General features: G+C 43.4%; 1 protein-coding gene across 7 annotated transcripts in view; it reads right to left on the bottom strand.

Moving 5' to 3' along the window:
• KALRN (kalirin, RhoGEF kinase) overlaps window positions 1–26,361 on the bottom strand; it is a 750,361-nt gene that overhangs the window by 38,402 nt on the left and 685,598 nt on the right. For 5 of the 7 annotated variants that reach the window (XM_019553783.1, XM_019553780.1, XM_019553784.1 and 2 more), the window contains 10 exons: window positions 24,268–24,371; window positions 21,120–21,189; window positions 18,052–18,138; window positions 17,037–17,129; window positions 15,466–15,516; window positions 14,814–14,891; window positions 13,315–13,500; window positions 11,746–11,917; window positions 9,645–9,883; window positions 7,156–8,335 (listed from right to left, as the gene is read on the bottom strand). In XM_019553783.1, coding sequence (XP_019409328.1) covers window positions 8,084–8,335; window positions 9,645–9,883; window positions 11,746–11,917; window positions 13,315–13,500; window positions 14,814–14,891; window positions 15,466–15,516; window positions 17,037–17,129; window positions 18,052–18,138; window positions 21,120–21,189; window positions 24,268–24,371 — 1,332 coding nt within the window. In that variant the 3' untranslated portion in view covers window positions 7,156–8,083. Of the gene's footprint in view, window positions 1–3,450; window positions 3,511–4,735; window positions 4,860–7,155; window positions 8,440–9,644; window positions 9,884–11,745; window positions 11,918–13,314; window positions 13,501–14,813; window positions 14,892–15,465; window positions 15,517–17,036; window positions 17,130–18,051; window positions 18,139–21,119; window positions 21,190–24,267; window positions 24,372–26,361 lie in introns of those variants that run through there. The other 2 variants (XM_019553787.1, XM_019553785.1) reach the window with 2 other exon arrangements.

Here is a 26,361-nt window from a genome sequence, read left to right as displayed (position 1 = left end):
CAGATTCCTTAAGACATACCATCCTAAAAGGCAAGGCAAAATATTGATAATAGATTGTAAAAGAACTGAAGGAAGGGCGACGGGTGCCTCCCGAATCTGGGTGGGCACCCGCAGAAGCCAGCATCGGTGATAGGACTGGCAAGCACCTGCAGAAGCCACTGCTGGCATTGGAAGCAGGGATGGCCCTGTCAGGGGGGGCACACGCCCCACCCCATGCCTCCCCTACCAGTTGCCTATGAACTGAAGGACTTAGTCCATTTCTAAGGCCTAAGATCTTCCTCAATCACTAGAAAGAGCATGCATACATGCACTTACTGCCTGTCTTGCATGCATAACAGCCCAGCCTCTGGCTTCTTTACTATTCATTCCATCCAGGAGGGGCACACACCAACTGCAGAGACTTCCTCAGCCTGACAAAGGGTTTTGAAACCCGAAAGCTTGCTGAAAATGTTTTTCCAAATGTTTAAGTTGGTCTAATAAAAGATATCAGATTCACCCAAAGAACCTCGTTTGCATGCACGTGCACGCACACACAGTTTCTACAACCTAACCTGAACCAAATCAGCTTCCTACTGCCAAGCGTCTTGCACAGATTTTGAGGTTGTATGAGCTAATTATGTCCTACTCAGATACTTTGCAAGCACAGTTCTTCCAAGCAATAGAAGAGTTAGAGTTTGTGTGCATTTTCAGAATGATTTTAATAGAATTGTCAATAGGGCTTTTGCAATAATAGAAATATGCATATCAGGCAGCCAGGCAGTTAATTCTTCTAAATCAGGGACGGGCATCTGGTTGGCTGTCGGCTCCATTTCCCAGCCGCCCCTGCCCATATGACTTGGGCTGGTCTCCATGGCAACCCCAGCTGCACCTACAGGGGAAAGCTCAGGCTGGGGTCACCATGGAGACCAGTCTGAGCCGCGCGGCACTGCAGGGGGCTGTTCTGGAGCCACCGGGAACTTGGGATGGGGGCAGGTTGCTCTGGAGACAGGGCAGAGCTGCGATCTGTAGCCTGCATGCTCCGCAGAGGTGCACAGGCAGGGGATCGTGGTTCTGCCCTGGCTCCAGACCAGGCTGTCACCGCTGCACCAGGGCTGCTGGGAAATGGAATCTGGCTGCTGGCTGGATCGGCTGTTTTGCCCACCCCTGTTCTTTCGTAGTTGGTCGGGTCGGAAGGGACCTGAGCAGATGATCAAATCCAACCCCCTGCAATGGGCAGGAAAGAGTACCGGGGTCAAACGATCCCAGCAAGGTGACTGTCTAGCCTCCTCTTAAAGACCCCCAGGGTAGGAGCCAGCCATTTCTAAATGTTTCCTCTTCCCGGACCTGACTTAGGAGAAGATGAAATAGCCGGGGGGGGGAGCCAAGAGCAACACAACACCACTCCCACACAGACGGCACGACTAGAGTGGGCCCGAAATGCAAACTGCCCTGGCAGTGGGGCCATCCCCTTTTCAGATATGTGAGTTTTATTTCCTGCCTTGAAGAAAAGCCACATTTCACATCACTGAAATCTTTTCCAAATTAATTACTTTCCTCATCCAGCTCCATGCACATCACATGCACTTCTATTCGTCTTCTCCTCTGCACAACCAGCTTCATTATCTACAGCTTTTACAAAATTTACGTGCACTGTAGAGCAGACACGTGAACTATCTACCAACCGTTGAAAGAGATTTCCCCCTAACTCTCCTTCCCAACATCTCTCCAAAATGTCTTCACAGCCCTTTGAAATGCAAGTCACACATCATTGGAATGTAATTTCCTTAAAGATAGTATTATTCAGTCTTAGGATACCTGCAGAGTCAAGGTTTTCTTCTTTGGGCCATGTCTTTCCATCAAACGCACTAATAGAAACAAGCACGATACAAATACAAGAGCGTTCATGGTGAGGTAACAGGCATCTGTGCGGTTCTCAACACCCGAATAAACTTAGTCCAGTCAGAATCTGAGAGGTTTCAGCTTTCCTTCATAGCCTGAACAAAACCGTCTGGCAGACGGCATGCTGGATTGAGACACTACAAATGTAAATCCTAGTACTCTTCCCATGATCTTGGACTATTCCAACCTCCCCACCATTCATTTCTATTATACATTTATATATACATATAGTGCCAGCTATATTGCAGCCTACCAGGTGTTGCCGTCATGCCAGGTGCCTATGCACACGCACGGAGGCTGCTCCGACATGCTGGAATTCCAGTGCATTGGTGTAGACTTGATTAATCGAGTCTGTTGGCGCGCGGCAATTACCATGCTCCAGCAGCTGCCTGCATCTCGTGTATCAACACCCCCACACTTAAAAACGGTGATGGGGGATCTTGTCGAGCAAGCTTTAGTTCAAGTGCCCCCACCACCATTTTTAAGCACGGGGATAATGATACAGGAGACACGGTGCGGTGGCATGTCAATTAGAGCAGCTCTTGGAGCCACTCTAATTAAAGCGCCACCCCTGGAGCATATGTAAAAGTGCCCAGTGACAGTGAAAATCATTTGCTCTTACCATATTTATTTGAATACAAGACAAAGCTTCCACTGCCCCCAGTAACCATTGGGAAAAAGAGCTTTGTCCCTTTGAAGTCATCTTGGATTCGGGTAAATATGGTAAATTTGAAGCTCCAGCGGTAGAGATCTGAAGTCGCTTGTAGAACTTTGGATCGACTCCAGCACGGGTGTGAATCAGGGTAACTCCACTGATGTGAATTGGGGGGGGGGGGGGTTTCACATGTGAATGAAATGTAACACACCCATTTATCCACAAAAGCCTTCCATGGGGCCCAGGCCAGTTTAGTGCAGCTAGTTTTACTTGTCTAATCATCTTCTAGTGCATAATTCAAACTTCCACATTGTTGCAGCTTCTTGCTGCTTAAAATATATGAATTTTGGGGAGAAATGAAATGTCAAATTAAAAAGTAGCAGAGACCTCGCACTAAAGTCTAGTTCCTAACTTGAAACAACCAACCTCCCCCCTAGCAAAAAAAAAAAAAAAAAAATATCAGTCTCCATGGGACAACATTGGCCTGAATGGTTTATAAGACCAGCCTGACTACAGTAATTCCAAACAAGAATTATTATGCTGGTAATACAACACAGAAATATCTCTATACTAACCAAGCACTAATATCTCTGTGAGATTTTATTGGGTGAGGTTTTTTGTGATGAAACCTAACAATTGCATGCACCCTGGAGGTGAATTAAGCTGCCAGCTCAGCACTGGTTTCTCTCCCATTATCCACTGGTTCGTCCATCCCTCCCACTAACCTGACCTCAGCCCAGACCCCAAGTAGCTTCTCAACCAAGAGCGTTGGCAGCATGTTCTATACTGAATCTAAAGGATACATCCATCATACTATGAGGACACACACAAGGGCCTCTGTTTTTAAAAAAAGCTGTATTGAAATGGGTACATATTTCTCTGGGGAAAAAAAATGACATTAATATGGTTGTCTCTACCTCCATGCTAGTATTGGGGTCAAGGTCATCACACTCTGATTCCTCTGAGCTGTTCGTCTCCTTGTTTGGCAGCATAGAGAGGAAGAAAGAAAATAAGAGATTAGAAGAGAGATTAGAGATGCTGGGCAGAGCAGCGCAGGACTTGTGAGCAGCATGGATGTATGTACTGATAAAGGAAATGCTTAAAAATAAAGTCGCTGAAGGCAGCCACATGCTTTTTTGCCAAGGGAGAAAAGGCAGCAACAGTTGTTCAGCTAAAACAAAATGGCAAAGGAAGCAACAGAATGACAAGTCATGTCTGCCAGGCCGGACCGGCTCCCAGATTCTTCACTGCTATGCATCTAGTGCAGTGGTTTTCCACTCTTCAAAATAGGTGCAAAATGCAATCAGCTTGCAAAGTAGAAGGGTTCCCCCCTTCACACCCGTACTACCCCTTTTGTACCTCACTTGCGTGGTGTAATGTTCCAAATTGGAAAACCAACTCCATTTGCATGCTTTCATGAGCAGGAATGCAACTGAGCAAATTATGTCATACTGTCCCAAATCAAGGCACGGGGGGTTGGTTTATAATCAAAATTGCTCGACGGCTTGCTTGTTCCCCAATGGGGCTACAAATACATGCTGAGCAGGCTTCATTATCTGCTCCCATTTGCTCCAAGTTTGAGAATATTAGTCATGCAAGCACAGCAGAAAATGGGCCTGGAGCCCCTGATTCCCTTTCCGTACTGGGATGTCAACACTAACCAAGCAGCCCTCCCCATTAACCAATATAAAAAGACAAGGTTCTCAATCACCCCTCAAGTTTTCCAGCCCAGCAGCTACTCACTGTCTTAAGATGAGAATAAAATCTTGACCCATATGAAGCCAATGACAAAACTTCTTGGAGTACTACATGGCCAAAATTTCACCCAATGGCTTTCACCCAGGCCCTTAGCCCCCCTGGGGCTGGGGTGATGGAGCTTCAAGTTTACTCATCACCAAGGATCAAGAACTATTGGATTTCTGCCCATGTTTTGCATTTCTTCCACTGAATGCATACTTTTAATTGTATAAATAGCTATAAGTAAATGAATATTACTTACTTGATTTTGGATGCCAGGAAAAAGAATTGCATTTTATCTTGCATGCAAAAGTCCTGCTAAAATGGGTTCTACCAAAAAAAAAAAAAAATCAAACAAAACCAAAAAATCATTGCCCCTCCCCCTCTCTGCAGAGAGGGTGCTACAGCAGGTGACAAGGATGGGAAGCAGGAGAGCAGCACGCAGCTTTGGATGACCTTACTCACTTTAACAGAGACTTTGGTGCCCAGAATATCCTTGGATTTACGTGGCCCATTGGCTTCATTTTTGCCACTGCTCTCCATTTCCGCCCTCTTTCTCATGCGCAGGGTATGCCATGAACATGACTTCCTGTTGTACCAAAAAATGCACCAATCAAACGGCAGATCATAGCAGGAAGGAAGGATGTGGAAAGGGGACCAGCGTCCACATTTGGGATTACTGAAGTTCCCTAAACGTCGAAGCAATTGGCAATGCATCTATTACAGTTTGAGCATAGATTAAAAAACACGTTTTCAGAACGGTTCTACAAGCAGATGTTGTTCCCAGCTTGCTATATTAATGCACTTAGCAAGAAAAATAAATTCCCAGGATGCAAGCAGACAACTGGGCTGTCTAAAGTTCAGAACTTGTCATCGAGTTTCAGAGAGTTCAGCAAGATATATTTGTGACAAATGCCAAAAGGTCAACCCAATCTTATATCTTGTTGATTCAAGCAGTGAAACCGATGAAAGTATGATGCGAAGGGTCTACATGGATTATTTGGCAAAGCAAATATGAGATTTCAAAACGTTCAAGGTAAAGCCCTAAATGTTGCTAAGAGCATAAAAAAAGTAGAATCTAGGTTATTTGATTTCCAAGAGATAAGTCATTTTCTGGAAATCACAAGCTTTGCTATACTTATTTGGCCTAAGAATTTCCTGTTAGTTTAACACTGTTGCATTGTCAATCTAGTTGTCTAGGGTGTTAATCATGGGGGTCTTTTTTTTGACTAAACAAGACTGGAACAGGCAGTTGTCATTATGTAGCCACTGCCATTACTGAGGACTTTATCCTTGGAAAAGTCATGTCACCTTTTATTAGAGCAATGCTGTGGAGGCAGTAGAAATCACATCTTGGAGCAGACATCAAATTAAGAAAAACAAAACTGCATTACATATGGTTTTAATTTAGCTTAAACAGTGCTCCCCCCAAAAATTTTTTTTGTCTAAAGCAGAAAGCTCTCAGAGAGCAGCAGGATGATGAGCTGGGATCCAGGTGAAAAGCATTACGCTACATCTGCACCACGTTTAAAACATGCAAATTTGATTTGCATGGTGAAAGCCCAATGTTTGGCATATGTTGCATCTACAGTACCTTGACACATTTTACAAAGAAAGGTGCATGTAATCCCAACGATAACCTGCAGTGCCAATAAAATGTGATATGTTAGCAAGGTAGGACTTTTCAACTCCAGAAAGAGCAGACATCCCTCCGTGAACACTCAGTTCCCATTCTAAAAGGTTCTTGCTTTGTTATATTTTGACATCCGATTACGCCCGATACACGAGGCTACCGGCAACTCCAGCCTAAGACTAAACTGGTTTTATGGACGAAGTGCAACTGTTCTCATACTCAGCAATAGAGTTTCCCATGCTAGAGCAACACTAATGAAGTCGCATGCACTAATGTTTGCAAAGAGGCATTGAGGCTCTGTTCAGATGAGCACCAGAAAGCTAGAATATTATGCCAACCTCTTACGCCTGCCAGGTACAATAAGCTCTGGTATAACATTCGGGCACTTTGGGGGAAGATCCAGAGTGCATATGCAGGGCAGGAGCAAGTTATTCAACATATCAGAACCGTCACGAGAGTTCAGCTTAGGTTTCCTTTCCAGATATAGATAAGGCAGTCAAGGGGCAGGGTTGATGAGTTCTAGACTCTCTCCAGTTTTGGCTGAGAACCAGCAAGATCGCATACATAGAAGGGTGTGAACATCACACTGCAACCACTGCAGGACAGTACACATACAGATGAGTCCTCTCTTTTAAGACACATAGTATGGCAGCATGAAAGGGGCCACAGCCAACACCCACAGTAGTCATTTTTTTCTCTTTTTAAACCAGATGCATATTAAAAGAGCAAGTCCATTCAAGCAGCTGTATTTTTTGTAGTCTGAAGAGAATGTCTGAACATTTAAATCTCATACAGGGGAGAAGAAGAAAAAAAAAAGTGAAACGTATTATCCAGTTTTATCCAATTTTCCTTGCAGAGATCACTGCGGAATAGGGCTGTACAGGGAATTCAGTCTGACAGTAGTTACTGGAGATCTGGTACTGGGATAAAGATACTGGCACACCACACCAGTGCTGGAGAAGAGTGCCCGCAAGACCCTAGGTGCGAGACATGCTAAATTAACACTGTGCATCGAATACATCTAGACTGAACTCTCAGTTTTGAACCAATTATAATCTCCAAGCAAACCCAATGTTATCTGGCACAATTGAAACTTTAGAAGAGATCATATGATTTCTTTAATTGGCAATTAAGGCTTTTCCATGTAAATCTACACCTTGAGGCACTCATGTGAGATAACAATTCATAGCATCCATCATGCATTACGATCTAGTCATTTTAGATGTTAAAGAAATGAACAGGTATTACTAAAAAGGGGGTTGTACCTTCTGTATTTAATACCAAAAAAACACTTTCTTGCATTAGTCATTTCAGACTGACAAATTTCTAAAAATCAGAAAAGAAAAAAAAAAATAATCCACACATTTGTTAAATAAGCAACAAAATGTTATAACAAAAAAAACCAAAAGAGGGTCAAACTAGTCCTTTTTACCTCATTAAAACATGCTCATGGTGAAAATTTATTTTACATATTTAAAATAGTACATTTAAAATTATTAGTTACATTACAGGTACAATGATGAACATTGCGACTATCCATTATATTGCACAACCTGACTTCATCAATATGAGCTTCTTTAAATAGTGCAAAATACTTTATACAGGAATGTATTTGGAAGGGGGGGAAGGGTCTTGCAAACAAAAGAAAAATATTTTACAAAAGTTACCGTGAACAGAAAAAAAAAATCAAAATAAAAGAAAAGAAAAAAATACAAGCTGTACAAAGAAATTGCCATAGACAACAAAATTTCTCCTCCTTGAGAAGCAGACCTCAGTCCAACAAGGCCTATATTTTTTTGCTAGATGCTGTTATAACCAATATATAGATTAGTAACTTAATACAACATAAATAAGTCCAGTCCAAAACAGGTCCATGTTGGTTTAAGATGGATCAACGGAAAACATGCCTTTAAACTGTCTATGGTTTTAATTCTGTACAAAGTATAAACAAAAACCAATGAACAAAAATAACCAAAACCCAGACTATCCAACATGGATGCCCCACGCTGTGGATTGAGCATTTCAGCTTGTTCCAATGGCACTGTAGATAAAAACCAGCAGGAACTCCCTACCATTGGGGGTGTTTTGTTTTGGGGTTTTTTTGTGTGTGTTTTTTTTTTGTTTTGTGTTTTTTTTCCTCAAAAAATCCACATACTGCTCCCAGGGAAGCCAACTGGCACTTACTTGATGCTTCCGTCGGTATTATCTGTAGTGGATTTAGTGAGGGGAGCCAAGATATTTCCTGGAATCCATCCCTCAGCGGCTGGGGAGTGATCATTTGCAGGCTGGTACACCAGGAACATATTCTGCTGGTTGATGGCGAGGATCTGAACCACCTCACCCTGATTCACGCAGATCTCGTCCTCCTTCAGTGCATAGTAATCTTTGATTACCACCATGGAAGAGGTCCCATTGCACCCTCCCAGGTCATTCTGTGAAGTGGACACAATGGAAATATTTGAAGGCAGGTTTAGCAGGAGTAGGCTGGAATTCTTCTCTTTCAGTCGCAGCCATTTCCATTTTTTTAATACTTAATCTGTATGTTTATAATAGCAAAAATAAAGTATTTAAGAATTTGAAGGCATATAGAAATCCAAATACAAAGACAATTCAAGACAGAGTCCTGCTTCGTGTTATAAACCATACTGGTTTCTCTGCATTAAGATGCAAACAAGAACACCCCTGGGATAAAACCACTGTTGCAATGGATTGGAGCAGGCGAAAAGAGCAGTGAAGGCTGATGTTTGCCAGTGAAGTGAACACTCAGCCTCTTCACAATAGCCGGTACAGATTGTACAGCAGTCTGACTTGTTCAAATGCTGCTTTGGCAAGGCCCGCAAGCTTTCACCATCTGATAATGTATTTTCATGATCAGTGGTGGCCTGTGCGAACAGTCTCGGGTCAGTTTGCACTTACGAGTTCCTTGGGGTGTTGATGTCTTTCTCCACAACTGACACAACTTGATACCAGCCTCAGAAAGGGCAAACACTAAACTACTTCAAACCCTTCTTAGGGATGACCTCTTCAGGACAGTATGCCAGGACCCTGCCTAAGGAGGGACGTGGAAGTTCGCACACCAGCTGTACTGAAGGGGGATTTGATAATAGTCTTCAACTATCTGAAGGGCTGTGATACACAGGATGGTGACAGACTACTTTCTGTCTGCCGGGAGCCAGACAAAGAGTTAACCACCTTGTATGGCAGCAAGGCAAATTTAGGTTGGATACAAGATGCACCTCTCTCACTCCGAGGGTGGTCAGGCATTGGAACAGGCTTGTGGCATCTCCATCCATGGAAGCTTTTAAGAGCAGGCTAGACACTTGTCTAGGATGATCCTGCCTTCGAGCAGACGCTTGGACTAGATGACCTCCCGAGATGCCATCTAGGCCTGCTTTTCTATGATGCCATATAGAGCAAACTTATATAAATCAGTGAATGTGGCTTCTTTCATGAGTGCTAAAGTTCATTTACAACTTTGTTTTCTAAACATTTAAGTTGTATTGTCAAGCTCCGTCTGGGTGCTACTATTGACACTAGGTACTGCTAAGCAGAAGGCCAGACTCAAGGAACTAATAAGTAGGCTTATCTTTGAACTGGACCAATTTACTGTGTGTCACCTGCACTTGTTCAGTAGGCTGATTTAGACGGAGCTGGTTAGCTGCTAATTATTGTTAAGCTTCTTGGATTGTCACGGGTACAAACAGTTGGGCTGTAACAATTGTCATCGGGTAAGTTCAGTACCTTGCTTTGTTCATATTTGTCCCCGGGCTGCTGGTGTTCATACCCTGCACTGCCATTGGAGGTAGATATCTTCAAGGGTGGGAGAGATGGGTTACGGCTTGCAGCCTTCAAAGGCTTCTCAGAGCTGACTGCAACAGAAGAATAGGGTCTGCTGTTGGGCTGAGGCACCCTACTAGTTTGGGGCCTCATTACTGCTGAGCTATTTTCTTTGCGTTGATACTCAATAGGAGACTGCAGTGCTGCAAGAGAGGAAGAGAATTAGATGTACCACTTCTTAGAATGCCGTGTACCCTAACATACAGTGCAAAGGATATTAACCACTTCAAACATGCTCCTCCACTTGCTCCGATCAGGCATCTTGAGATCACTTTACAGAGCACTGCACATGGATTTAGTACAAAACTCCCACTACTCTTGCACTGAATAAGGAAGAATTTCTTTACTGTCTGAGCCCCCAAGGTCTGGAACAGCCTGCCAGCGGAGGTGGTTCAAGCACCTACGTTGAACACCTTCAAGAGCAAATTGGATGCTTATCTTGCTGGGATCCTATGACCCCAGCTGACTTCCTGCCCTTTGGGCGGGGGGCTGGACTTGATCTCCCGAGGTCCCTTCCAGCCCCGATGTCTATGAAATCTATGAAACTGATCATCTGATCCAAGAACATGGTAAAAAATTATGCCTTCACAAAAGAAACAAGTAAATTCTTATTTGAAATTGCATATATAAAGCAATCCTCAGGTGATGGATGTTGTGTGCGTGACATGTAACTTTAACGGCTCCAGATAGGTCCTTTCCAGAGAATTCATATTTTGTCATGTAGGCCAGCTAAAATGGAAAGCTGAGAGACTTGCCATGTACTTTCCCATTGCTGGGCAAAGTGTCATGGTATCAGATTAATCTGGTCAAAAAACCACAACAGAAGCAGCATTTCTCCCAAAAATGAGAAAAGAGACCCACAGTTCACAGAGACGCATCAGCAAGTGGACCAAAGCACAAAACTAAGAAGAATATTTTGGTCCAGGTCAAAACAAAAGCCTGGAAAAATTTTGACCTGAAACAAAATGAAATGTTTTGTTCAAAACAACGCCCGCTTTGATGTGCTCCGTCATGCTTTTAAAAAGGAGTTAAGAAACATCTGCTTCCTTGATTTAGGCCAACTTTAAACAAAATGTTCTTCTGAAGTCACTCCTTTGACTTCCAGGCAGTTTTTTGCAGAACGTAATATTAGCACAGTGGCATGTTAATGTTATTACTGAAGCTTGGTAAGCTGCCCTCACTTTCAATTCCTTACTTACTTTAACGGGAAGTTCTTCAGTGCAGGGACTGTCTGTACCAAAATAAACGGGGGTGTGATTTCTTACATGGCCCTCAAGTTTCTATATTTAAAATTTCTCAGTCTAAGTGGAAGGCAAGCATTGGAAAACACGACATTGAAGAGCTGAGGAAATTTGTGAGAACTGCCACAGATACCACCGAGACGGGTCAGAGTGAGGGCTCTGGATCTCCGACAACACCCAAGACCAATCCATAGCCCTGGCTGATCTACTGGACCACCTAGGTCCAGCTATCCACTTTAATAGGGGATCTGAGGGCTGCCAGGACCCAAACCTGAGACTCCACTAGTCACAATTACTCTGGAGCCAGGCAAAAATTTCATGGAAACTTCAATAAAACACAGAGTCATCTCAACATTTGGGGGTAGTCTCCATGGGCCTATAAAAGGTGGTAGAGGTGGGATGATGTGCAAACTCCCACTCCTATGCATCCACTTCAGCCCAAAGGACAACCCAAGTTTCCTCTGCCCGCTGCACTATGCAACTCTGAATCAGGAGGAGAGATCTCTGCATGACATGATGTTGTAGGTAAGCTTCCATGTATGTGAAGACTAGGAAGTCTACACATCAGGACCTTGACAGGTGATACTAAGGGATACAGCCTGGAGCCATGTCAAGACCTACTTATTGATGGACAGGCTAAACTCTAGCATTCTCCTGAAGATCAGTTCTGATCAGAGGAAGCTGATGAATAGTTTTCAATACAGGACAGCAACATTTGAACATCCTAGATCCATGTTAACCCAGATAAAGAAGAGTTCACGTACCATTTAGAAAGTCTCTTTGCGTTTCCAGGACCTGATTGATGTCCTGTACCCAAGCTTGCTGGATTTCAGGATTGGCAGCCTGTAGAATCACTCGCTCGGATGTTTCCCGGTTCATGAGAGCAAACTTGCAGGGATCATTTTCCACGTTTTCTTCGAGGACTAGGTAGTTCATCTGCAACAAAGCAAGTGAATTCTGTTACAATGCGTAAGACTCACCAGTACATACAAATAAGGAATAATTTCTGTACAAATTTCCTCCAAACCTGTAAGCTTAATATAAGTTCATTACAAATCACAATTAGGACAACACAATGTCATCTGCTTTCAATACCATTCAATGACTTAGTGAAATTTAGCATCCTACAGGCAAAAGGCATATTGGATTTAAGTCTAATGCTCCAACAGCTGTGCCACATCTCTCAGCATTTACCTAAACTACCTGGGTTTCCAGCTTCCTATAAAGCGTAATGTAGCCACGAAGTATAAAAAAAAAAAACTGTGGGACACTGCTCCTAAAGCTGAAGAAATTTATTGCTTGCCCAGATTGAGTAATTACAGCAGCAGTTCGATCAGCATCCCTTAACCTGTCACCAAGGTGTGCAAGACAGCTTGATCAGAGTCACTTAAAAGTGACTGGGCAACACACAAGGATATAGAGAGGGAAAAAATCACCAGGGAGGATCAATCAAATCTTTTCTATCTCTGAGGGCTCTACTACTCAAGTCTTTATTAGGTTATGATCCCACAAATAATTGTGCTCGGCTTTGACTTTGTGGGACTTGTGTAGGTTTGCAAAACATATCCTTTGCCTGAGCTGCTTCCGGAGAGGTTCACAATTCCCTGGATGCATGAAATTTGGAGGGACTTTACATGCATGTTCATTATCTGTCAGCTTGGAAGAATGGTGTTTTACCTTGCAAACTCACAAAAATGAAATCAGATGGAAAGGACAGATGGGTCAGCATGTAGCCAAGATATTCCAAATATGTCTGTCCATGAATACTAAACACGCAACACCATGAATAAATTCAAAGCAAGATCATGGCATTTTCAGTCCCTGACTATAAGAATCAACTGAGGGGAAACAGAGATAAAAAAACAGAGATAACCCAGCTTTTTTTTTTTTCCTTCAAAAAGCAAAACAAAAAGATAGAGGGGAAGGACACCACCATCTACGTCACTCTAAAATGTTGTTAAACTGGAAAAGCATCTCATGTCCCTGGGCCAAAAAGTAGTTGTATTGACCCTGGAAAAGATTTATTCCCCTGAACCTCTCTACAGCACACAAAGCAGGAGTTGTTTCCTGCAACTAAAACCTCTGTTGCCACACCTATACTAGCTTGGGTGGATCGATTTAAATCACGATTAACATTGGCTATTTAAAAATCACTGGTTCAAATCAATCCATTTGATCTCCTGAAACCCTGATTTACATCTTTTATTTTGATTTTATTCACAACGTGTGCGATTTAGTTTTATTTCAGTTAATCTAGTTAGGGTGGAGATAAGCATGGAGACGACTCCTGGTCCAGAAGCAATCAGATTGCAGGGATTTCTCTCACTCCTTACCTTTATGCTTTTCTTGAACATGTAGCCTGGTGTCAGAGAGCCCTTCCTGAGAAGCTCGCTGAAGATGACTATTTGCTCAAAGAGGAAGACCCTCCGCTCTTTTGGGCGACACTGCATTCCAGAGTCCTGCTCGGTGACGTAGAAGGTATCCTGCTGCAGCAGCTTTCCTTGAGCCGTCAGCTTGCCCTGAGAAACAAAGAAAGTGTTAACCTCAGCAGGCAAGGACAACAACGCCTCGTGAGCCCAGGGACGGATCTAAGGGGATTTATGTATTTTGGGCTTCCAAGCAACACTGACTTCTGGGACGCCTCCCCAACTTAAGGAGACGTCAGGAACTCAGGACTGCTTAAAGCATTCTGCATTCCCACGGCCTCCAACTCTTCCTACACTTGTACTGGACTGACTACAAGTCTACCTAACCTCCACCAAGAAAAACCCATAAATAATGCACTAGCTTTCTACATGCAGCTGAACTCTAATGAGACCCTTCCCATCCAGACTTTTGGTCTTGCAGTATTTTATACATATAATAAAAATTCTACGCTAGAAATTTCAGTGTATTTTTATCTCCTGTGGGATTTGGGGAAGGCAAAAGCACTTCAAAAGATCAAAATGAAAGCACTTGCATTCAGGGAAAAAAAGCTCTTCTTCCTAAAATTGAGCCTCAGTAAGTGGGGTCAATTTATAAAATCAGAACAATACAGTAGTTGCAGATTTGTATTACCATGGCACTTAGGAGTCCTAACCACCCATCTGCATCAGATGCAAAACCCTGGAAAAACAAGCCCCCACCTCCTGATCCAAGAGGTCCTCAGCCTAAAGATTGACCAATGCAGGGAGTACCACAAAACAGCGACAGGATGATTATAGTTTCATAGCTGGTCGGGTCGGAAGGGAAGTGAGCAGATCACCAAGTCCGACCCCCTGCCATGGGCAGGAAAGAAGGGGCATGATATCATCATGTTAACCAGTGGGTACAGCTCATCAGCCATCTCATCGGATTTTTGTTGGAATTATGGTTTGTGTTCCATTGTTTAAGACCTGCAGGTCCTCGTTTTGTAGATTAGGCATCTTACTAGGGCAGCCAATTCATGCCCATTCGACCACTGTAGTGCAAATCACCCGGGAGTTCCCTTTGTACTTGCAGAACTCTGAATACAGGTGTTCACAGGCTCTCTTCCCAGGGTACCTTACTCAGGTGTCATACGTTACCACACTACCCACCACAGGAATCTGGCAGTAGAAACAAACCTGCCATTTAAGCATGGGGAGCACTAACAGGCCACAGGTGGTGAAGCAACACACCACCTGTCATGCTGTTTTGGGACTAGAGGGATACAACCCCTTTTCAACCTTGGGATCCCACAAAGGAACAACATATGCCATGTGGGGTGGGGTACTGGCTAACAAAACTAGAGAAAGTTTGGGGATTTTCCCTTGTTGTTTTTGATGACTCCTTGATCACTAAAACACCGAACAAGCATAACGGAGATACATACCTCGAAGCCCTGAAGACGGCCCAGGTTCATCATATCATTGCAACGTTTTGGTACAAGGCACATTAATTCAACTGCTTTCTGTTAAAGAAGAACTTTGAACAGTCAGGAGAAAGCCAGAGGGAACCTTAACGGCAAACATTCGAGTCAATGCTGCTCTGAAACAAGGACTCAATGAAGCATACGTTTGGACCTAGGACTTTCACCCATGCCAGTTAAATTCTGGGGTGCCCCATTTGCTGAAAATCCTCTAAAGCCCAGCAGCCCGTAAGGCATACTTTGCCCACACTAGCCAGTGTTGTAGCCAATGGTACACAAGGACCATAATAACATCCAGTCATCTTTGACACCCCAGCCTGAGTGACCAGGGACCCAGGTACAATTGGAGGCAGCCTATTGCACAAGCCTGATGTGAAGGTGAAAACTTACATCTCTGAAGCCATAGCATGATTTTAACCACTCTACCATGACATCCCATGCTACATCCAGCAGAGTTAATTTTGCTTCTGGTTTAACTCAGATGTCCCATTTCTTTTTCCCCCCGCCCACTTCTTTGATCATTGCCAAACATCAGTGGGCATTTCCTCTAATCAAAATCATACTGCATTATGCTGCAATATACAGATGAATTAATATATCAATATTGCCTATGTACCTCTGTCTCAGAACATTCCAGTCCAGCTTTTTCACTGTATCTCAGGAAGTCCTAAAGACAATGAAGGCAGTTTGCATTAGAAAGTTTTAGGAAAGCGATTACTCCACAAAAAGTGAACATCAGAATGTAACTCCATAGAAAGTGACAAAAAATACTTTGATAGCACTTCATTTCTGAGGATACCAGAGAAACTTATTTATCCTATCACACAAGCAAGCTTTGATTAACTCATTTAACATTACTGTTATACCCTTTCTACAGATGGGGAAAATAGTACCTAAGGTCAACTGACCGGTTGAAATTTGCATATTGAAACGGACCGAATTGGTACTAGTACATGGGAATCTGCCTTAGTCTCTTATTTTAAGCCACAAGATGACACACGTGTAGATACCATTTGGAGACTGTAGACCAGGGGTGGGCAATTATTTCGGGTGGAGGGCCGCTTACTGAGTTTTGGCAAGCCATCGAGGGCCGCGTGCCAGGCAGCCAGAGGCAGATAAATATTAATTTTCTGAATTTTTTATAGGCTCCGCATGCCGGATAGAATGGCCTAGCGGGCCACATTCGGCCCGCAGGCCACGTTTTTCCCACCTCTGGTGTCGACTAACACACTCATCTTTGGAACTACTAATTTTTCACGGCAATCAGCAAAAATGCAGGCAGATGACAGTCTGGGACTTTAGTTCAAATGAGGAAAAAAACCAAGAATCCCAGTAGTGTTCGTGATTACAGCCCAAATTCTAGCAGTGTCTAATTTGGGGCATTCAACGTGATACCTTGCCAAGACTACATTTTCAGGAGTGCTTTGAAGTTGAAGTTGTGGCCAAGTCACCTATGGGGGCCCTAATCTTGGAGCGGGCAGGGGGAAGGAAAAATAAGACAGGTTTCCAAGATGACATCCGAAACTACATACGCTGGAAAATTTAGACTTTAGTTTCTCGTTGTGGGACACATCAATATTTCAAAGTTCAGTACACAACACCTGGAGACTACTTCCACCTCCTACCCCACCACTGCTACTTTGTTTTAGCAACAGCTGTAGGTCTGTTTCAGTTAGAGCCGACTCGAGCACTGGGAAGTTTCCCTCTGGGTTGTTCATGGAAAAAGCACTCTCATTTGAAACTTATTCAATAGGAAGTTTGAAAAAATTAAACTAGGGAGGGGAAAAATCCTATTCTCTACCATACAGCTGTTTTCCTCAGTTTTTGCTAGGGTTATTTTCTCCTCCAAGAAAAATCAGTAATGAGCTGGGTACCTTCCCAAAATGCTTAATTAAAAAAAGTTACAGAAACAGTAGATGATTTCAGTTTTCCTTTTGAGAAAGATGAACTCAAAATGAGATTTTTCTGTAGAAGTTGTCTAATTCCCCCAATATTTTTCAATTCAAAAAAGAAAAAAAAAGACTTATTGAAATTATGATTATTCCCATTCCAATACAATCATACAGACCAGGAATACACTTGCTTACATGACTTATTTTTCCTGTCACGATATATCAAAGCATCTGAAACCTCTAGAGACCAGTCTCCGATTACTCCAAATTTATCTTGAGTATCGATTTCTATTACCTTGAGTAGAAGCTGGTATTTTGTTATTCTCTGGATGGGTTTGATCAAAAAGTCACTGAGGGTTAACCGCTGGTTTATTTCTTGCTGAAGCTCCTGAAAAAACATTGATAATTGCGGCCATTAAAAAACTGTAATTGCAACAAAACACAGAATAAGACATGCGAAGAACTATTCCATGAAGAAAGGCAGGATGCAATCGAGTGTGTCAGGTGACATTTGTTTCAGTATAGGATCGCTCTCTTTAGTCTTCTCTTCATCTTTCAAGAAAATATTTTAGAAGTCTATGATTTAAGACTCTGACAGTGTCACATTTTGGCAAGCATCTTCTCCTGGTTGGAAGCTGGCATAAAGCCTGAGACTCTTGCCTCCAGCTGGAGTTACAGCTAAGCAGCCCGCCCTTCAGCCTTCAGTGGGGTCAAGGTCTAACAGAAAGCCTTAAATGTCTGATACGATATAATGACCTGTACCCTTTATTAAAATGAAGCACTTGCCCTTTGTTGAAACCAGCTTCCTGCATCTGTGCACACACACTATTTATATACACACACGTGTACACGCACCCCAGATATATAGATACATAGCATAAATAGGCGAGTCAGCTCCCAAAGACTTCCACAAAAGTAGTTTCTCAGTACCAATATTTAAGACTCAACAATTGCCAGTAGTTGCCGGCTGGAATAATACTTTCCGAACAACAGTCAATCATGCCCTGTCAAAACCCTCAACTTTCCTCCCCACAGACGAAAGCCTGGAAAGACTACTTCAGACCAAAGAGGTTTGGCAAAAGGAAATATCATTGTTGAAAGTCAGTAGCTGAACTAATAGCTAGAAATTAATGGAATAAGAATTTGAGACAGATTTAAGAACCATTCCTGGACACAACAGAGAAGATATAAAGTCAAAATAAATGAATGCTTGGTTTAGCCTAAATCATAGTTTGTCAGCTAACCCTCCAATTAAATTAGACACCACCCATTTAAAAAGCACAGCATCTAGCACACGTGGTCAGGCTTACCTCAAAATATGCATCATATTCAGCTACTATGTATTCTGATCGTGGTTTGTTTTGGCAATACACCACGTACATGTGCAATCGTCTTTCCTGTGAAGGCAAAAAGCATGCCAGTCTGATCATGTATTTAATGATAAAAAGCCTGCAGTAGCCAGTGAGTAGGCTAGGAGGAAGCGCTAAAACTGCTCTGCTTGGTTTTGTCAATGCACTGATTTTCTAAAAGCATTTTGGACTTGATTCTCCAATCCCTTGAACTTCACATGCACATTTACACCTAAGAACAAGAGTATCTTATAAAAAGCATACATCTGTCTTTAAGCCCTGCTTTTACAGGCATAAGCTACCAGAACAATGCCAGATGCACAGCAATGGGGAATTGGGATTGGTCCATCTGACCCAATCTGTCAATTTCCTTCGCTAAAAGGAAACGAGACAAAATTTGTTGCCCCTCCCCTATGAAAACATCGACACAAATAGACTTATGCTTCAAGCATCCATCCCCTCAAACAGCTTTCCTTTGAACAGCCCCACTGAGTTCAGTAGCACTACTGCCAGACGGAAGATTGAAAACAATGGACTGAACCTTCAAGCAGGAGAAAGTCAACACGGCTGGTATATATTTTCAGTGCAACCAAGGCTCTGGCATAGTCTCTTGATATATCTTCATGAGACACCTGGAGTAAAAGTGTCTAGGCAACAGTACCAAACCAGCACTACACCCGTGTTACATAGATGATCTTGTCAGAATCCTGAACTGAACACCTGGACTCACTGACATCTATCACAGGTCTAACATTATCACCCTTCGAATCCAGCTCTCTATGGAATACTCCTAAACTGACGTCAGATTTCTAGATACCACAATGTAGATCCAAGATGGCACACTACAAATCACCATGTACAAAACCCTCCCCTCCAAAAAACAACTCACAGACCACCAAGCGTAAGCCCAAAAGATCAGCAGTCATGCCAAGCACATCAAAAAAGAGCTGTAATCTACAGTCAGGCCCTTAGATGCCACTGCATCTGCTCAGAGGATAACACTTGTAAGCCTAAAATCTTCCCTTATATAACAAGGACATTCTAGTACAATCTATTTCTTTACATGTGAAAGAGCTATCCAAATACCCCACATTAACCTGCTATAATATAAAAAGAAATCCTCCTGTGACCACACACCGCTGGTGGTCACCTACCACCCCATACTGGAACTAATCAGAAGAATCAAACAACTACAGTCAACACTCAGAGATCAGACCTGGAGAAAAATACATCCAGATCCTTTGCTCCTGGCTTTCAACCTATCCTCTAACCTTGCCAAGCTCAGAAGCAAACTCCCCAGTAGACATCAAGTGAGACACAGCCTTGCCTTAGCAAGAAACAGTTAACCTCAAAACATCTCCACTGCTACTACAACCCACACCTCCTCATAATGAAAACATCAGAATCGGTGGTTCCTACCCATGACTTTCCCAAAGCGTGATATACCCGATCCAACGCACCAGATGCTGCAAGGGCAACTCTGTGGATGAAATTAAACAAATTATATCTATGTGAAATTAAACACACACATACAGATATATATCTATACCTAAGACAAAGCCATCTATATCTATCTATATATAGTGTGTGTGTGTATTTAATTTCACCCACATAGTTGCCCGTGCAGCATTTGATGCATTGGATCAATATATCACACCAGAATGAACTCTTGCAGGAAAAATGAAAGACAGGCACAAAAACACCATTAGGAGCACATTTGTCACAGAACAACCACTCCCTGTGACCTCGCTATCCTCGTGCTCAAGGGAAGTCTACCTACCAACTTTCAAAGACAACCCTGGGAAAATTCATAAGCTGGCTGGACACTACAAACCATGGACCTAACACTAATATTGGTTTAATGGCACATTATAAAACCTACCCGATTCCTGACTTCTTCTCACATATAAAAGCCCTCCTCCTTTTTGATAGGCCTTTATCTCCCAGTAATCAGCTTCTTTTCTTCCACTAATCGTGTGCCTGCTACTTCTGGGAATTTCTCTCCTCCCTCTTCCGAACGTCCTTTACTACTACGCTGCTCTGGCTTTAATGCCTCAGACCCAAAGAAGAGTGTCTTGCATTTGAGAGACTGCCTAACTAGCCTAACTACACAGTTGGTCCAATAAAAAATATATTGCCCTATGAAATCCTTGCCAGATACTATTCTAAAAAGTAGTTCTAAATTAAGACATGATAACTTTCTGGAAAGGCTAGATGGATATGAGATTTTGGCCGTTGCTGAAGAAGTCCTTGCCATTAGTCCATCTGCCCTGACCAGCCCTGGTCCCTGCATAAGTTCTCCAATACTCCCAGCCTCTCCTCTGCTGCCAGGAGGGAACCTAGAGTAGAAAAACTCTTCGCCCTTTCTTTCAGGCTCAGGTAGCAACTTCTGAGGTTTTAACCAAAGCAGCAGAAGAGATCTTTCACCCTTCCCTCCCTCCAACAACAAGGACAAGAGAAGCCTCCTCCTATTTCCAACCTTTGGACCCAGTGATCGGGCGAGGTCCCTTCCAGTCCTAATGTCTATGAACCCATCCCCACCGTGTGAGAATGGCACGTGGTTACTGAAAGGAGGAGGAGAGGCTCTACCTGCTCTGTTTTGCTGTTCTCCCTCAGAAAGTGGACAAATGAGGCAAAAAAAAAAATCAGAAGAGGGTTCCCCTGCTCCGCCAGGGCTGAAATCTGCTAGGAGGCTGGAGTTTCCCATTGGGAGTCTAGCTCCAACCCCAACTCACAGCCTCTTGACAATGACTCTGATAGTGTAAAGATGATTTAGCATCTATCCATAGGCAACGGAGTGTCATCTTTTGTTCAATGCCCCCCCCCCCCAAAAAAAACAACCCCCAAACCCAGAATTTTAAAACAGCTTTTTACATTGTAGGGCATTTCAATAGCTATAGCAAAATAACTCTAGGACTTTTGAATATCTAGATTAACATTTAACACACATGAGAATAGCAAGTCAGCACAAATCAGACAACATGGGCTTTGCCTAGGACGATGACTGTGGGACACAGGAGACAACTCACATGTTTTATAAAGAGCTGCGCTAAGCGGTCAGGTTCCTGAAGACACTTTTCCAGTTCAGCCAGGAAAAAGCTAAAATTAAAGAAGAGGAATAACTCAGAAAGTCTCCCCATGCCACACTTGTGTTTCCTACCCTGAATTATCCAGTCTACCTAAAAGAAGTCAATAATAAAATTAATTGAGGGGGGAGCTGGGGAAAGGACCTGCTTTTTCCTTTAATGGCAGCATGCTTTATGCATTTAAGATGGTGTAGTGCAAGAGGTCTGTTCTTGGATATGAAGTGTGTAATTGTGCGTGTGCTGGTTTTCATTTCAGCTGGTTAACCTCCCCTGCAAAAAACCCAAATGGAAAACAATGCAAAGCAGGGTGTTTTCAGCTGAAGACTCCTCATCCAATAGCCAAAGAGGAGTGTGAAAACATCAGGTTTCACCAACTTTTCCGTTGGTCAACAGAGACAGAGAAAAAGTCTTGACCAAATTACAATTACTTTGCTGCCACACTTGTCAGTTTAGTTTCGAGAAAACAAGCTTTTAATTGAAAGTCTTTCAGAAAGTGATAACGAGGGCAGGTTGATCAATGAGGCTGTTCACGAATTTACAAAACACCGTCTAGCCTAGACCAGACGCTTTGAAGATCTATGGTTTAAAAACTTCTAAGAATTGGTTTACGTGCGTAAAAGTGAGGCAGAAACACTTCAACAAAGCTTTTAGAAACCTTTTGACCATCACCCTAAAGAGACACAGGACCCTTTTTTCATCGTCTTCCTCTCTGAAATTGAGGGATTTCTAGGTGGACTGCCTCCATCGACAGCCTGGGCTTTTGCTAGCAGAGCTGCAGAGGTTGAAGATGTGATTTCTTTTCCACCAAGGGCCCAGAAAGGTTCTCAGAGCTGGGAAGAAATTTAAGGTGCCCTCTTATGGGGGTGCTCCCTGTGCACTACTGTTACAGCCCCTGGGAAATGGTTCTTCCTTGCCCCTTATGCCGACACATCTGGTTTTCATTCCCTCAGACATAACTCTGCTGGGAAAACTTAAGCCTAGGCTAGTGATTCTCACCCAGGATGCTAGGGCATTGTGGGGTGCTATCAGATCCTTTGAAGGGTGCTACAAGGTATGAGGAGATAAGCAAGTTGCACTGGTGATGAGTAGGGGGTGCACGTGGGTGCAAGTGCACCCCCTGAGATCAGCTGTGCACCTCTTGGAAGCGCCAGACGCAGAACTGGAAGTGCAGTTCCGGTTTCGCTGCTGGCTCGGCAACCGGCCGCTGGGGGACCCCCTGTCGGTGATCTGGTGTCCCCCCAGACTCGGGAGGCACCAGTCGCCCATGGCAAGTTGTGAAGGAGATGAGCTGATAAGCTAAGTAGATAAACACAGGCTCAGGCTTATCCCTGCCAATGATCCTCCCCACCCGTTGCCCAGCCCTGTCACGAGGAGGTAAGCACTGTAATACATAACGTAGTTTCTCAAGTTGGGGGTACAGACAGAAGTGACAATTCTTGCCTGATCTGGGCACAGGAAGCAGGCAGAGAAAGTGGTCTACAGCCATGTCTGAACAAGTGCATGGCCACTGACCACTTAAAAAAAAGGTGACCGCTCGGGTGTAAATCTGACCCCTTACTGCAGGAGGATTTAGATGAAGACGTTTCAAAACATAGCATCTTCTATAACAGCCTGTCACTGTTTCAGAATGGGAGGGGGGAAGGGAGTGGAGGAAGGTGAATATGGGCAGGGGTTTCAGCCCGCTGGAGGGTGGGGCAGGTGCATTGGAGCCGCTGCGGGGTGGGGACCCACTGCACCCTCCAGCCCCAGCTGAGAAACCCCTTGAACAAGTTCCCTCTGCTCCCTTTCCCCCCCTCCCGTTCCGAAAACAGCGGGGGCTGGTGGGGAGGAGCCGCCATTGGTAGGAGAAACCAGGTGCGGGGCAGCCAACAGCTAAACTCCCCCTGGAACCAACAGTGAACTTCTGTTTGCTCCACGGGATCGCTGTCACACAGACCGCTTCCTGCAAAGCGTTCTCACTTACAGCGGGGAGCTGCACTTCTGTCTGCACCCAGACCGTCACAATTCACAAAAGTTATTTTCAGTCCAATGAGGGGGGGTTTTGAGTCCAGAAAGGTTGAGAACCACTGGCCTATGCACTAAGCACCATTAGGACCACATGGTAACAAGGATGCCGCAAGTACGCAGCAGAGAAGCAGACAGAAGTCTTATCTTGGCATGAATTACTCAAGTTTACACTTTTTTTCTAATTTAACACATGACTATGGAAGTTTACAAATGCAAATGGACTACTGCCAAGACAGAAAGCCACCCTCCAGATTTGAGCTCAGTGACCAGATATGGACATTTGGAGAATACTATTATAACAAAACATTCATAGGATTACAAATAAAATCAGGAAAGTATCAGCAGCCATCCTAATCTAGTTGCTTATGTGCATATTTCTCACCAGGGCCTCTATCATGTTGTTAAAAAGCACTCTGTGCAGAATCAGACAAAAGTCTGTCTGAAGACACTATTCTATTCTAATTAAATCTTCTGTTCAAGGTATCTGATACCGCAAATTGATCATTTAGATCAAGAGAAAGGGGAGGGTCGGCCTGCCAGCCCAGGGCTGGTCCCCCTGGTTCAACATGCTGTAGAAGGGTTGCCTGGGGCGAAAAGGTACTTTAGCACAGGGCTAGCTGGCAGACAGCCCCCTGCACTGAAGCAACCTTGTGACCCAGCCAGCCGGGGTAGTGTCTACATGTGCACTGCTGCTGAGTAAAAAATCTCGGCAGCAGGGTAGTACTTGTATTTACAAACACTACCCTGCTGTGGAGTTAATTATTTTACTCCAGCCTAATACGGGTGCACTTGTAGATGCACAAGGTTTACTGTGGAGCTAATTAGTCAACTCTGCAGTAAACGGCTTGTGTAGATGTGCCCACTGAGACCAATGGAAGCAGAGGTTAAACAACAGCACCTCTGAATAATCGGACTATTGTTATTTAGTTACCACACCTACGAAATTTTGGCCTGAAAGTTTTCCAAGATAAATTTGAAGTAACCCATGTGTAGAAGCATGGATAGAAGCCAAGCACCACAATTCTCATTTTATTTCTTTCCTTTAATAAAGTACAATTATCAAAGATGCTTTAAAAAGACTTACTCTTTGTGCCAGTCATAAATCTGGTGGATATTGCCAAACACAATTTTGTCTTTCCCTTTCATATCTTCAGGAACCCCTTTTTCTTCTATTCTCTTCATGAAGCCCTTTAGTGGAAGAGAGATCAGCAATTAGCAAATGGACCAATTGAAGAGGAAGAACTATTAGGCTCATTTGTTTCTGAGCAAGTACAAGTTACGTGTCACAATACATAGGATTTCTTGCCTTAGAAGAAAAGCAGGAGTTTATAAATGCCTTTTAACACAAATTCAAAGCAAGATACTAGTTCTCGCTATTTTAAAAATTATACGACTTGCTTAAAAGCAAGCTATATGAGGATTTATTCTGCAGATGTACAATGGTTAACTAAGCCTTTGTTAAATGTCACTAAAGAGACAAGTGCAATTAGAAGAAAGTTAAATAAAAAGGTAATTTTTGTTGAGTTTTTGGATTCCCAGAGAAGTACAAGATATCAAACTCTGAACAGATAATTTTTTCTTCCATTTATGAAAGAATGTATTTTGGGAGCACAAATCCACAGAAGTAGGATTTCTCATGCCTCCTAAGCATTACGTTAGGAGTCTTTGGAGCTTTGCAGCTCCATCGGTTTACATTTGTATCATATTTCACTAGTATGACAATACACAAGTTGAAAGCTTTTGAAAGCAACTACTGTGTGGAAGGGAGAACAGGCACTGAGTTGATAAACTGACAAACAGTAAAAAACCCTGTTCACATAGGCAGCTAGTTTTGGTACCCCCTCATTTTTGGATCCCCCATTTTGCAACAACTGGAATTTAGTACGCCGACTGCCTCGAAGTCAAGAGCTAAGGGTCCAGTTGGGGACCCAAACTTTAAGCCTCCAAGAATTAGTGGATAATTCTGCAAATATCAGACAACTTGTACCCTATTTCTTTTATCCCAAATCATTAAAAAAAAACTAAGGCAAAAAAAACTCTTCATAGGCCATGAAGCTTGGGTGTAGGTACCAGATTTTGGAGGTATTAAAAATGCCAGATTCTGGTTTGTGCCATGCTGAATTATGTTGATGTTATTAGTAGTCAGTTCTTTTTTCAAGGAGGATGGGAACAAACTCACTAAGCAGCAGGTCTACAGAAAAGGACCTGGGGGTTGCAGTGGACAATAAACTGAATGAGCCAACAGTGTGTCCTTGTTGCCAGGAAGGTCAATGGCATACTGGGCTGTGTTAGTAGGAGTGTTGGTAGAAGATCGAGGGAAGCGATTCTTCCCCTCTATTCAGCACTAGTGAGGCCACATCTGGAGTAGTGTCCAGTTTTGGGCCCCCCACTACAGAAAGGACGTAGACAAGTTGGAGAGAGGACAATGGAGGGCAACAATAATGGTTCATGGGACTGGGGCACATAACTTATCAGAAGAGGCTGAGGGAACTGGGCTTATTGTCTCTGGAGAAGACAGAGAGGATTTAACAGCAGCTTTCACCTACCTAAAGGGTTGTTACAAAGAGGATGGAGCTAGACTGTTCTCAGTGATGACAGAACAAGCAGCAATGGGCTCAAGTTGCAGCAAAGGAAGTTTAGGTTAGATATTAGGGGGAAAAAATCTCTTACTAGGAGGGCAGTGAAGCACTGGAACAGGTTACCCAGAGAATCTCCATCCTTGGAGGTTTTGAAGACCTGGCTAGACAAAGCCTTGGCTGGGGATGATCTAGCTGGAGATGGTCCTGCTTTGAGCAGGGGGTTGAACAAGACATGACCTCCTGAGGTCCCTTCCAGCCCTAATTTCATACAAGTTCCATGATCTCTGTATAGTAGTAAAAAGGTGACCTATTCTCCATCACAGTCTTGAAGCCTGGAAAGGTCTTGATCACAGTTGGAAAGGTCTCGATCACAACCCAGTTGAAGGAACACATTTGAGTTAAAACCTAACATTTGCTTTTATTAGACCAACTTACAAAATAGAAGATATCCGATTCACCCAAAAAACCTCATCTGCTTATGTCCTTAGACCCACACAGCTACAACCACAGTTAGTCTTACCTCAATCCCGGGTAAGCTCTTTGAAAAAATTATCCTGGCACACATCCAGGAGGGCCTTGCGGGGGAATGCATGCTCAGG

The sequence above is a fragment of the Crocodylus porosus genome, unplaced genomic scaffold (genome assembly GCF_001723895.1).
Source record: "Crocodylus porosus isolate Cpor-Errol unplaced genomic scaffold, CroPor_comp1, whole genome shotgun sequence".
Classification (NCBI taxonomy): Eukaryota; Metazoa; Chordata; order Crocodylia; family Crocodylidae; genus Crocodylus; species Crocodylus porosus.
This window is presented reverse-complemented; position numbering and strand designations above follow the sequence as displayed.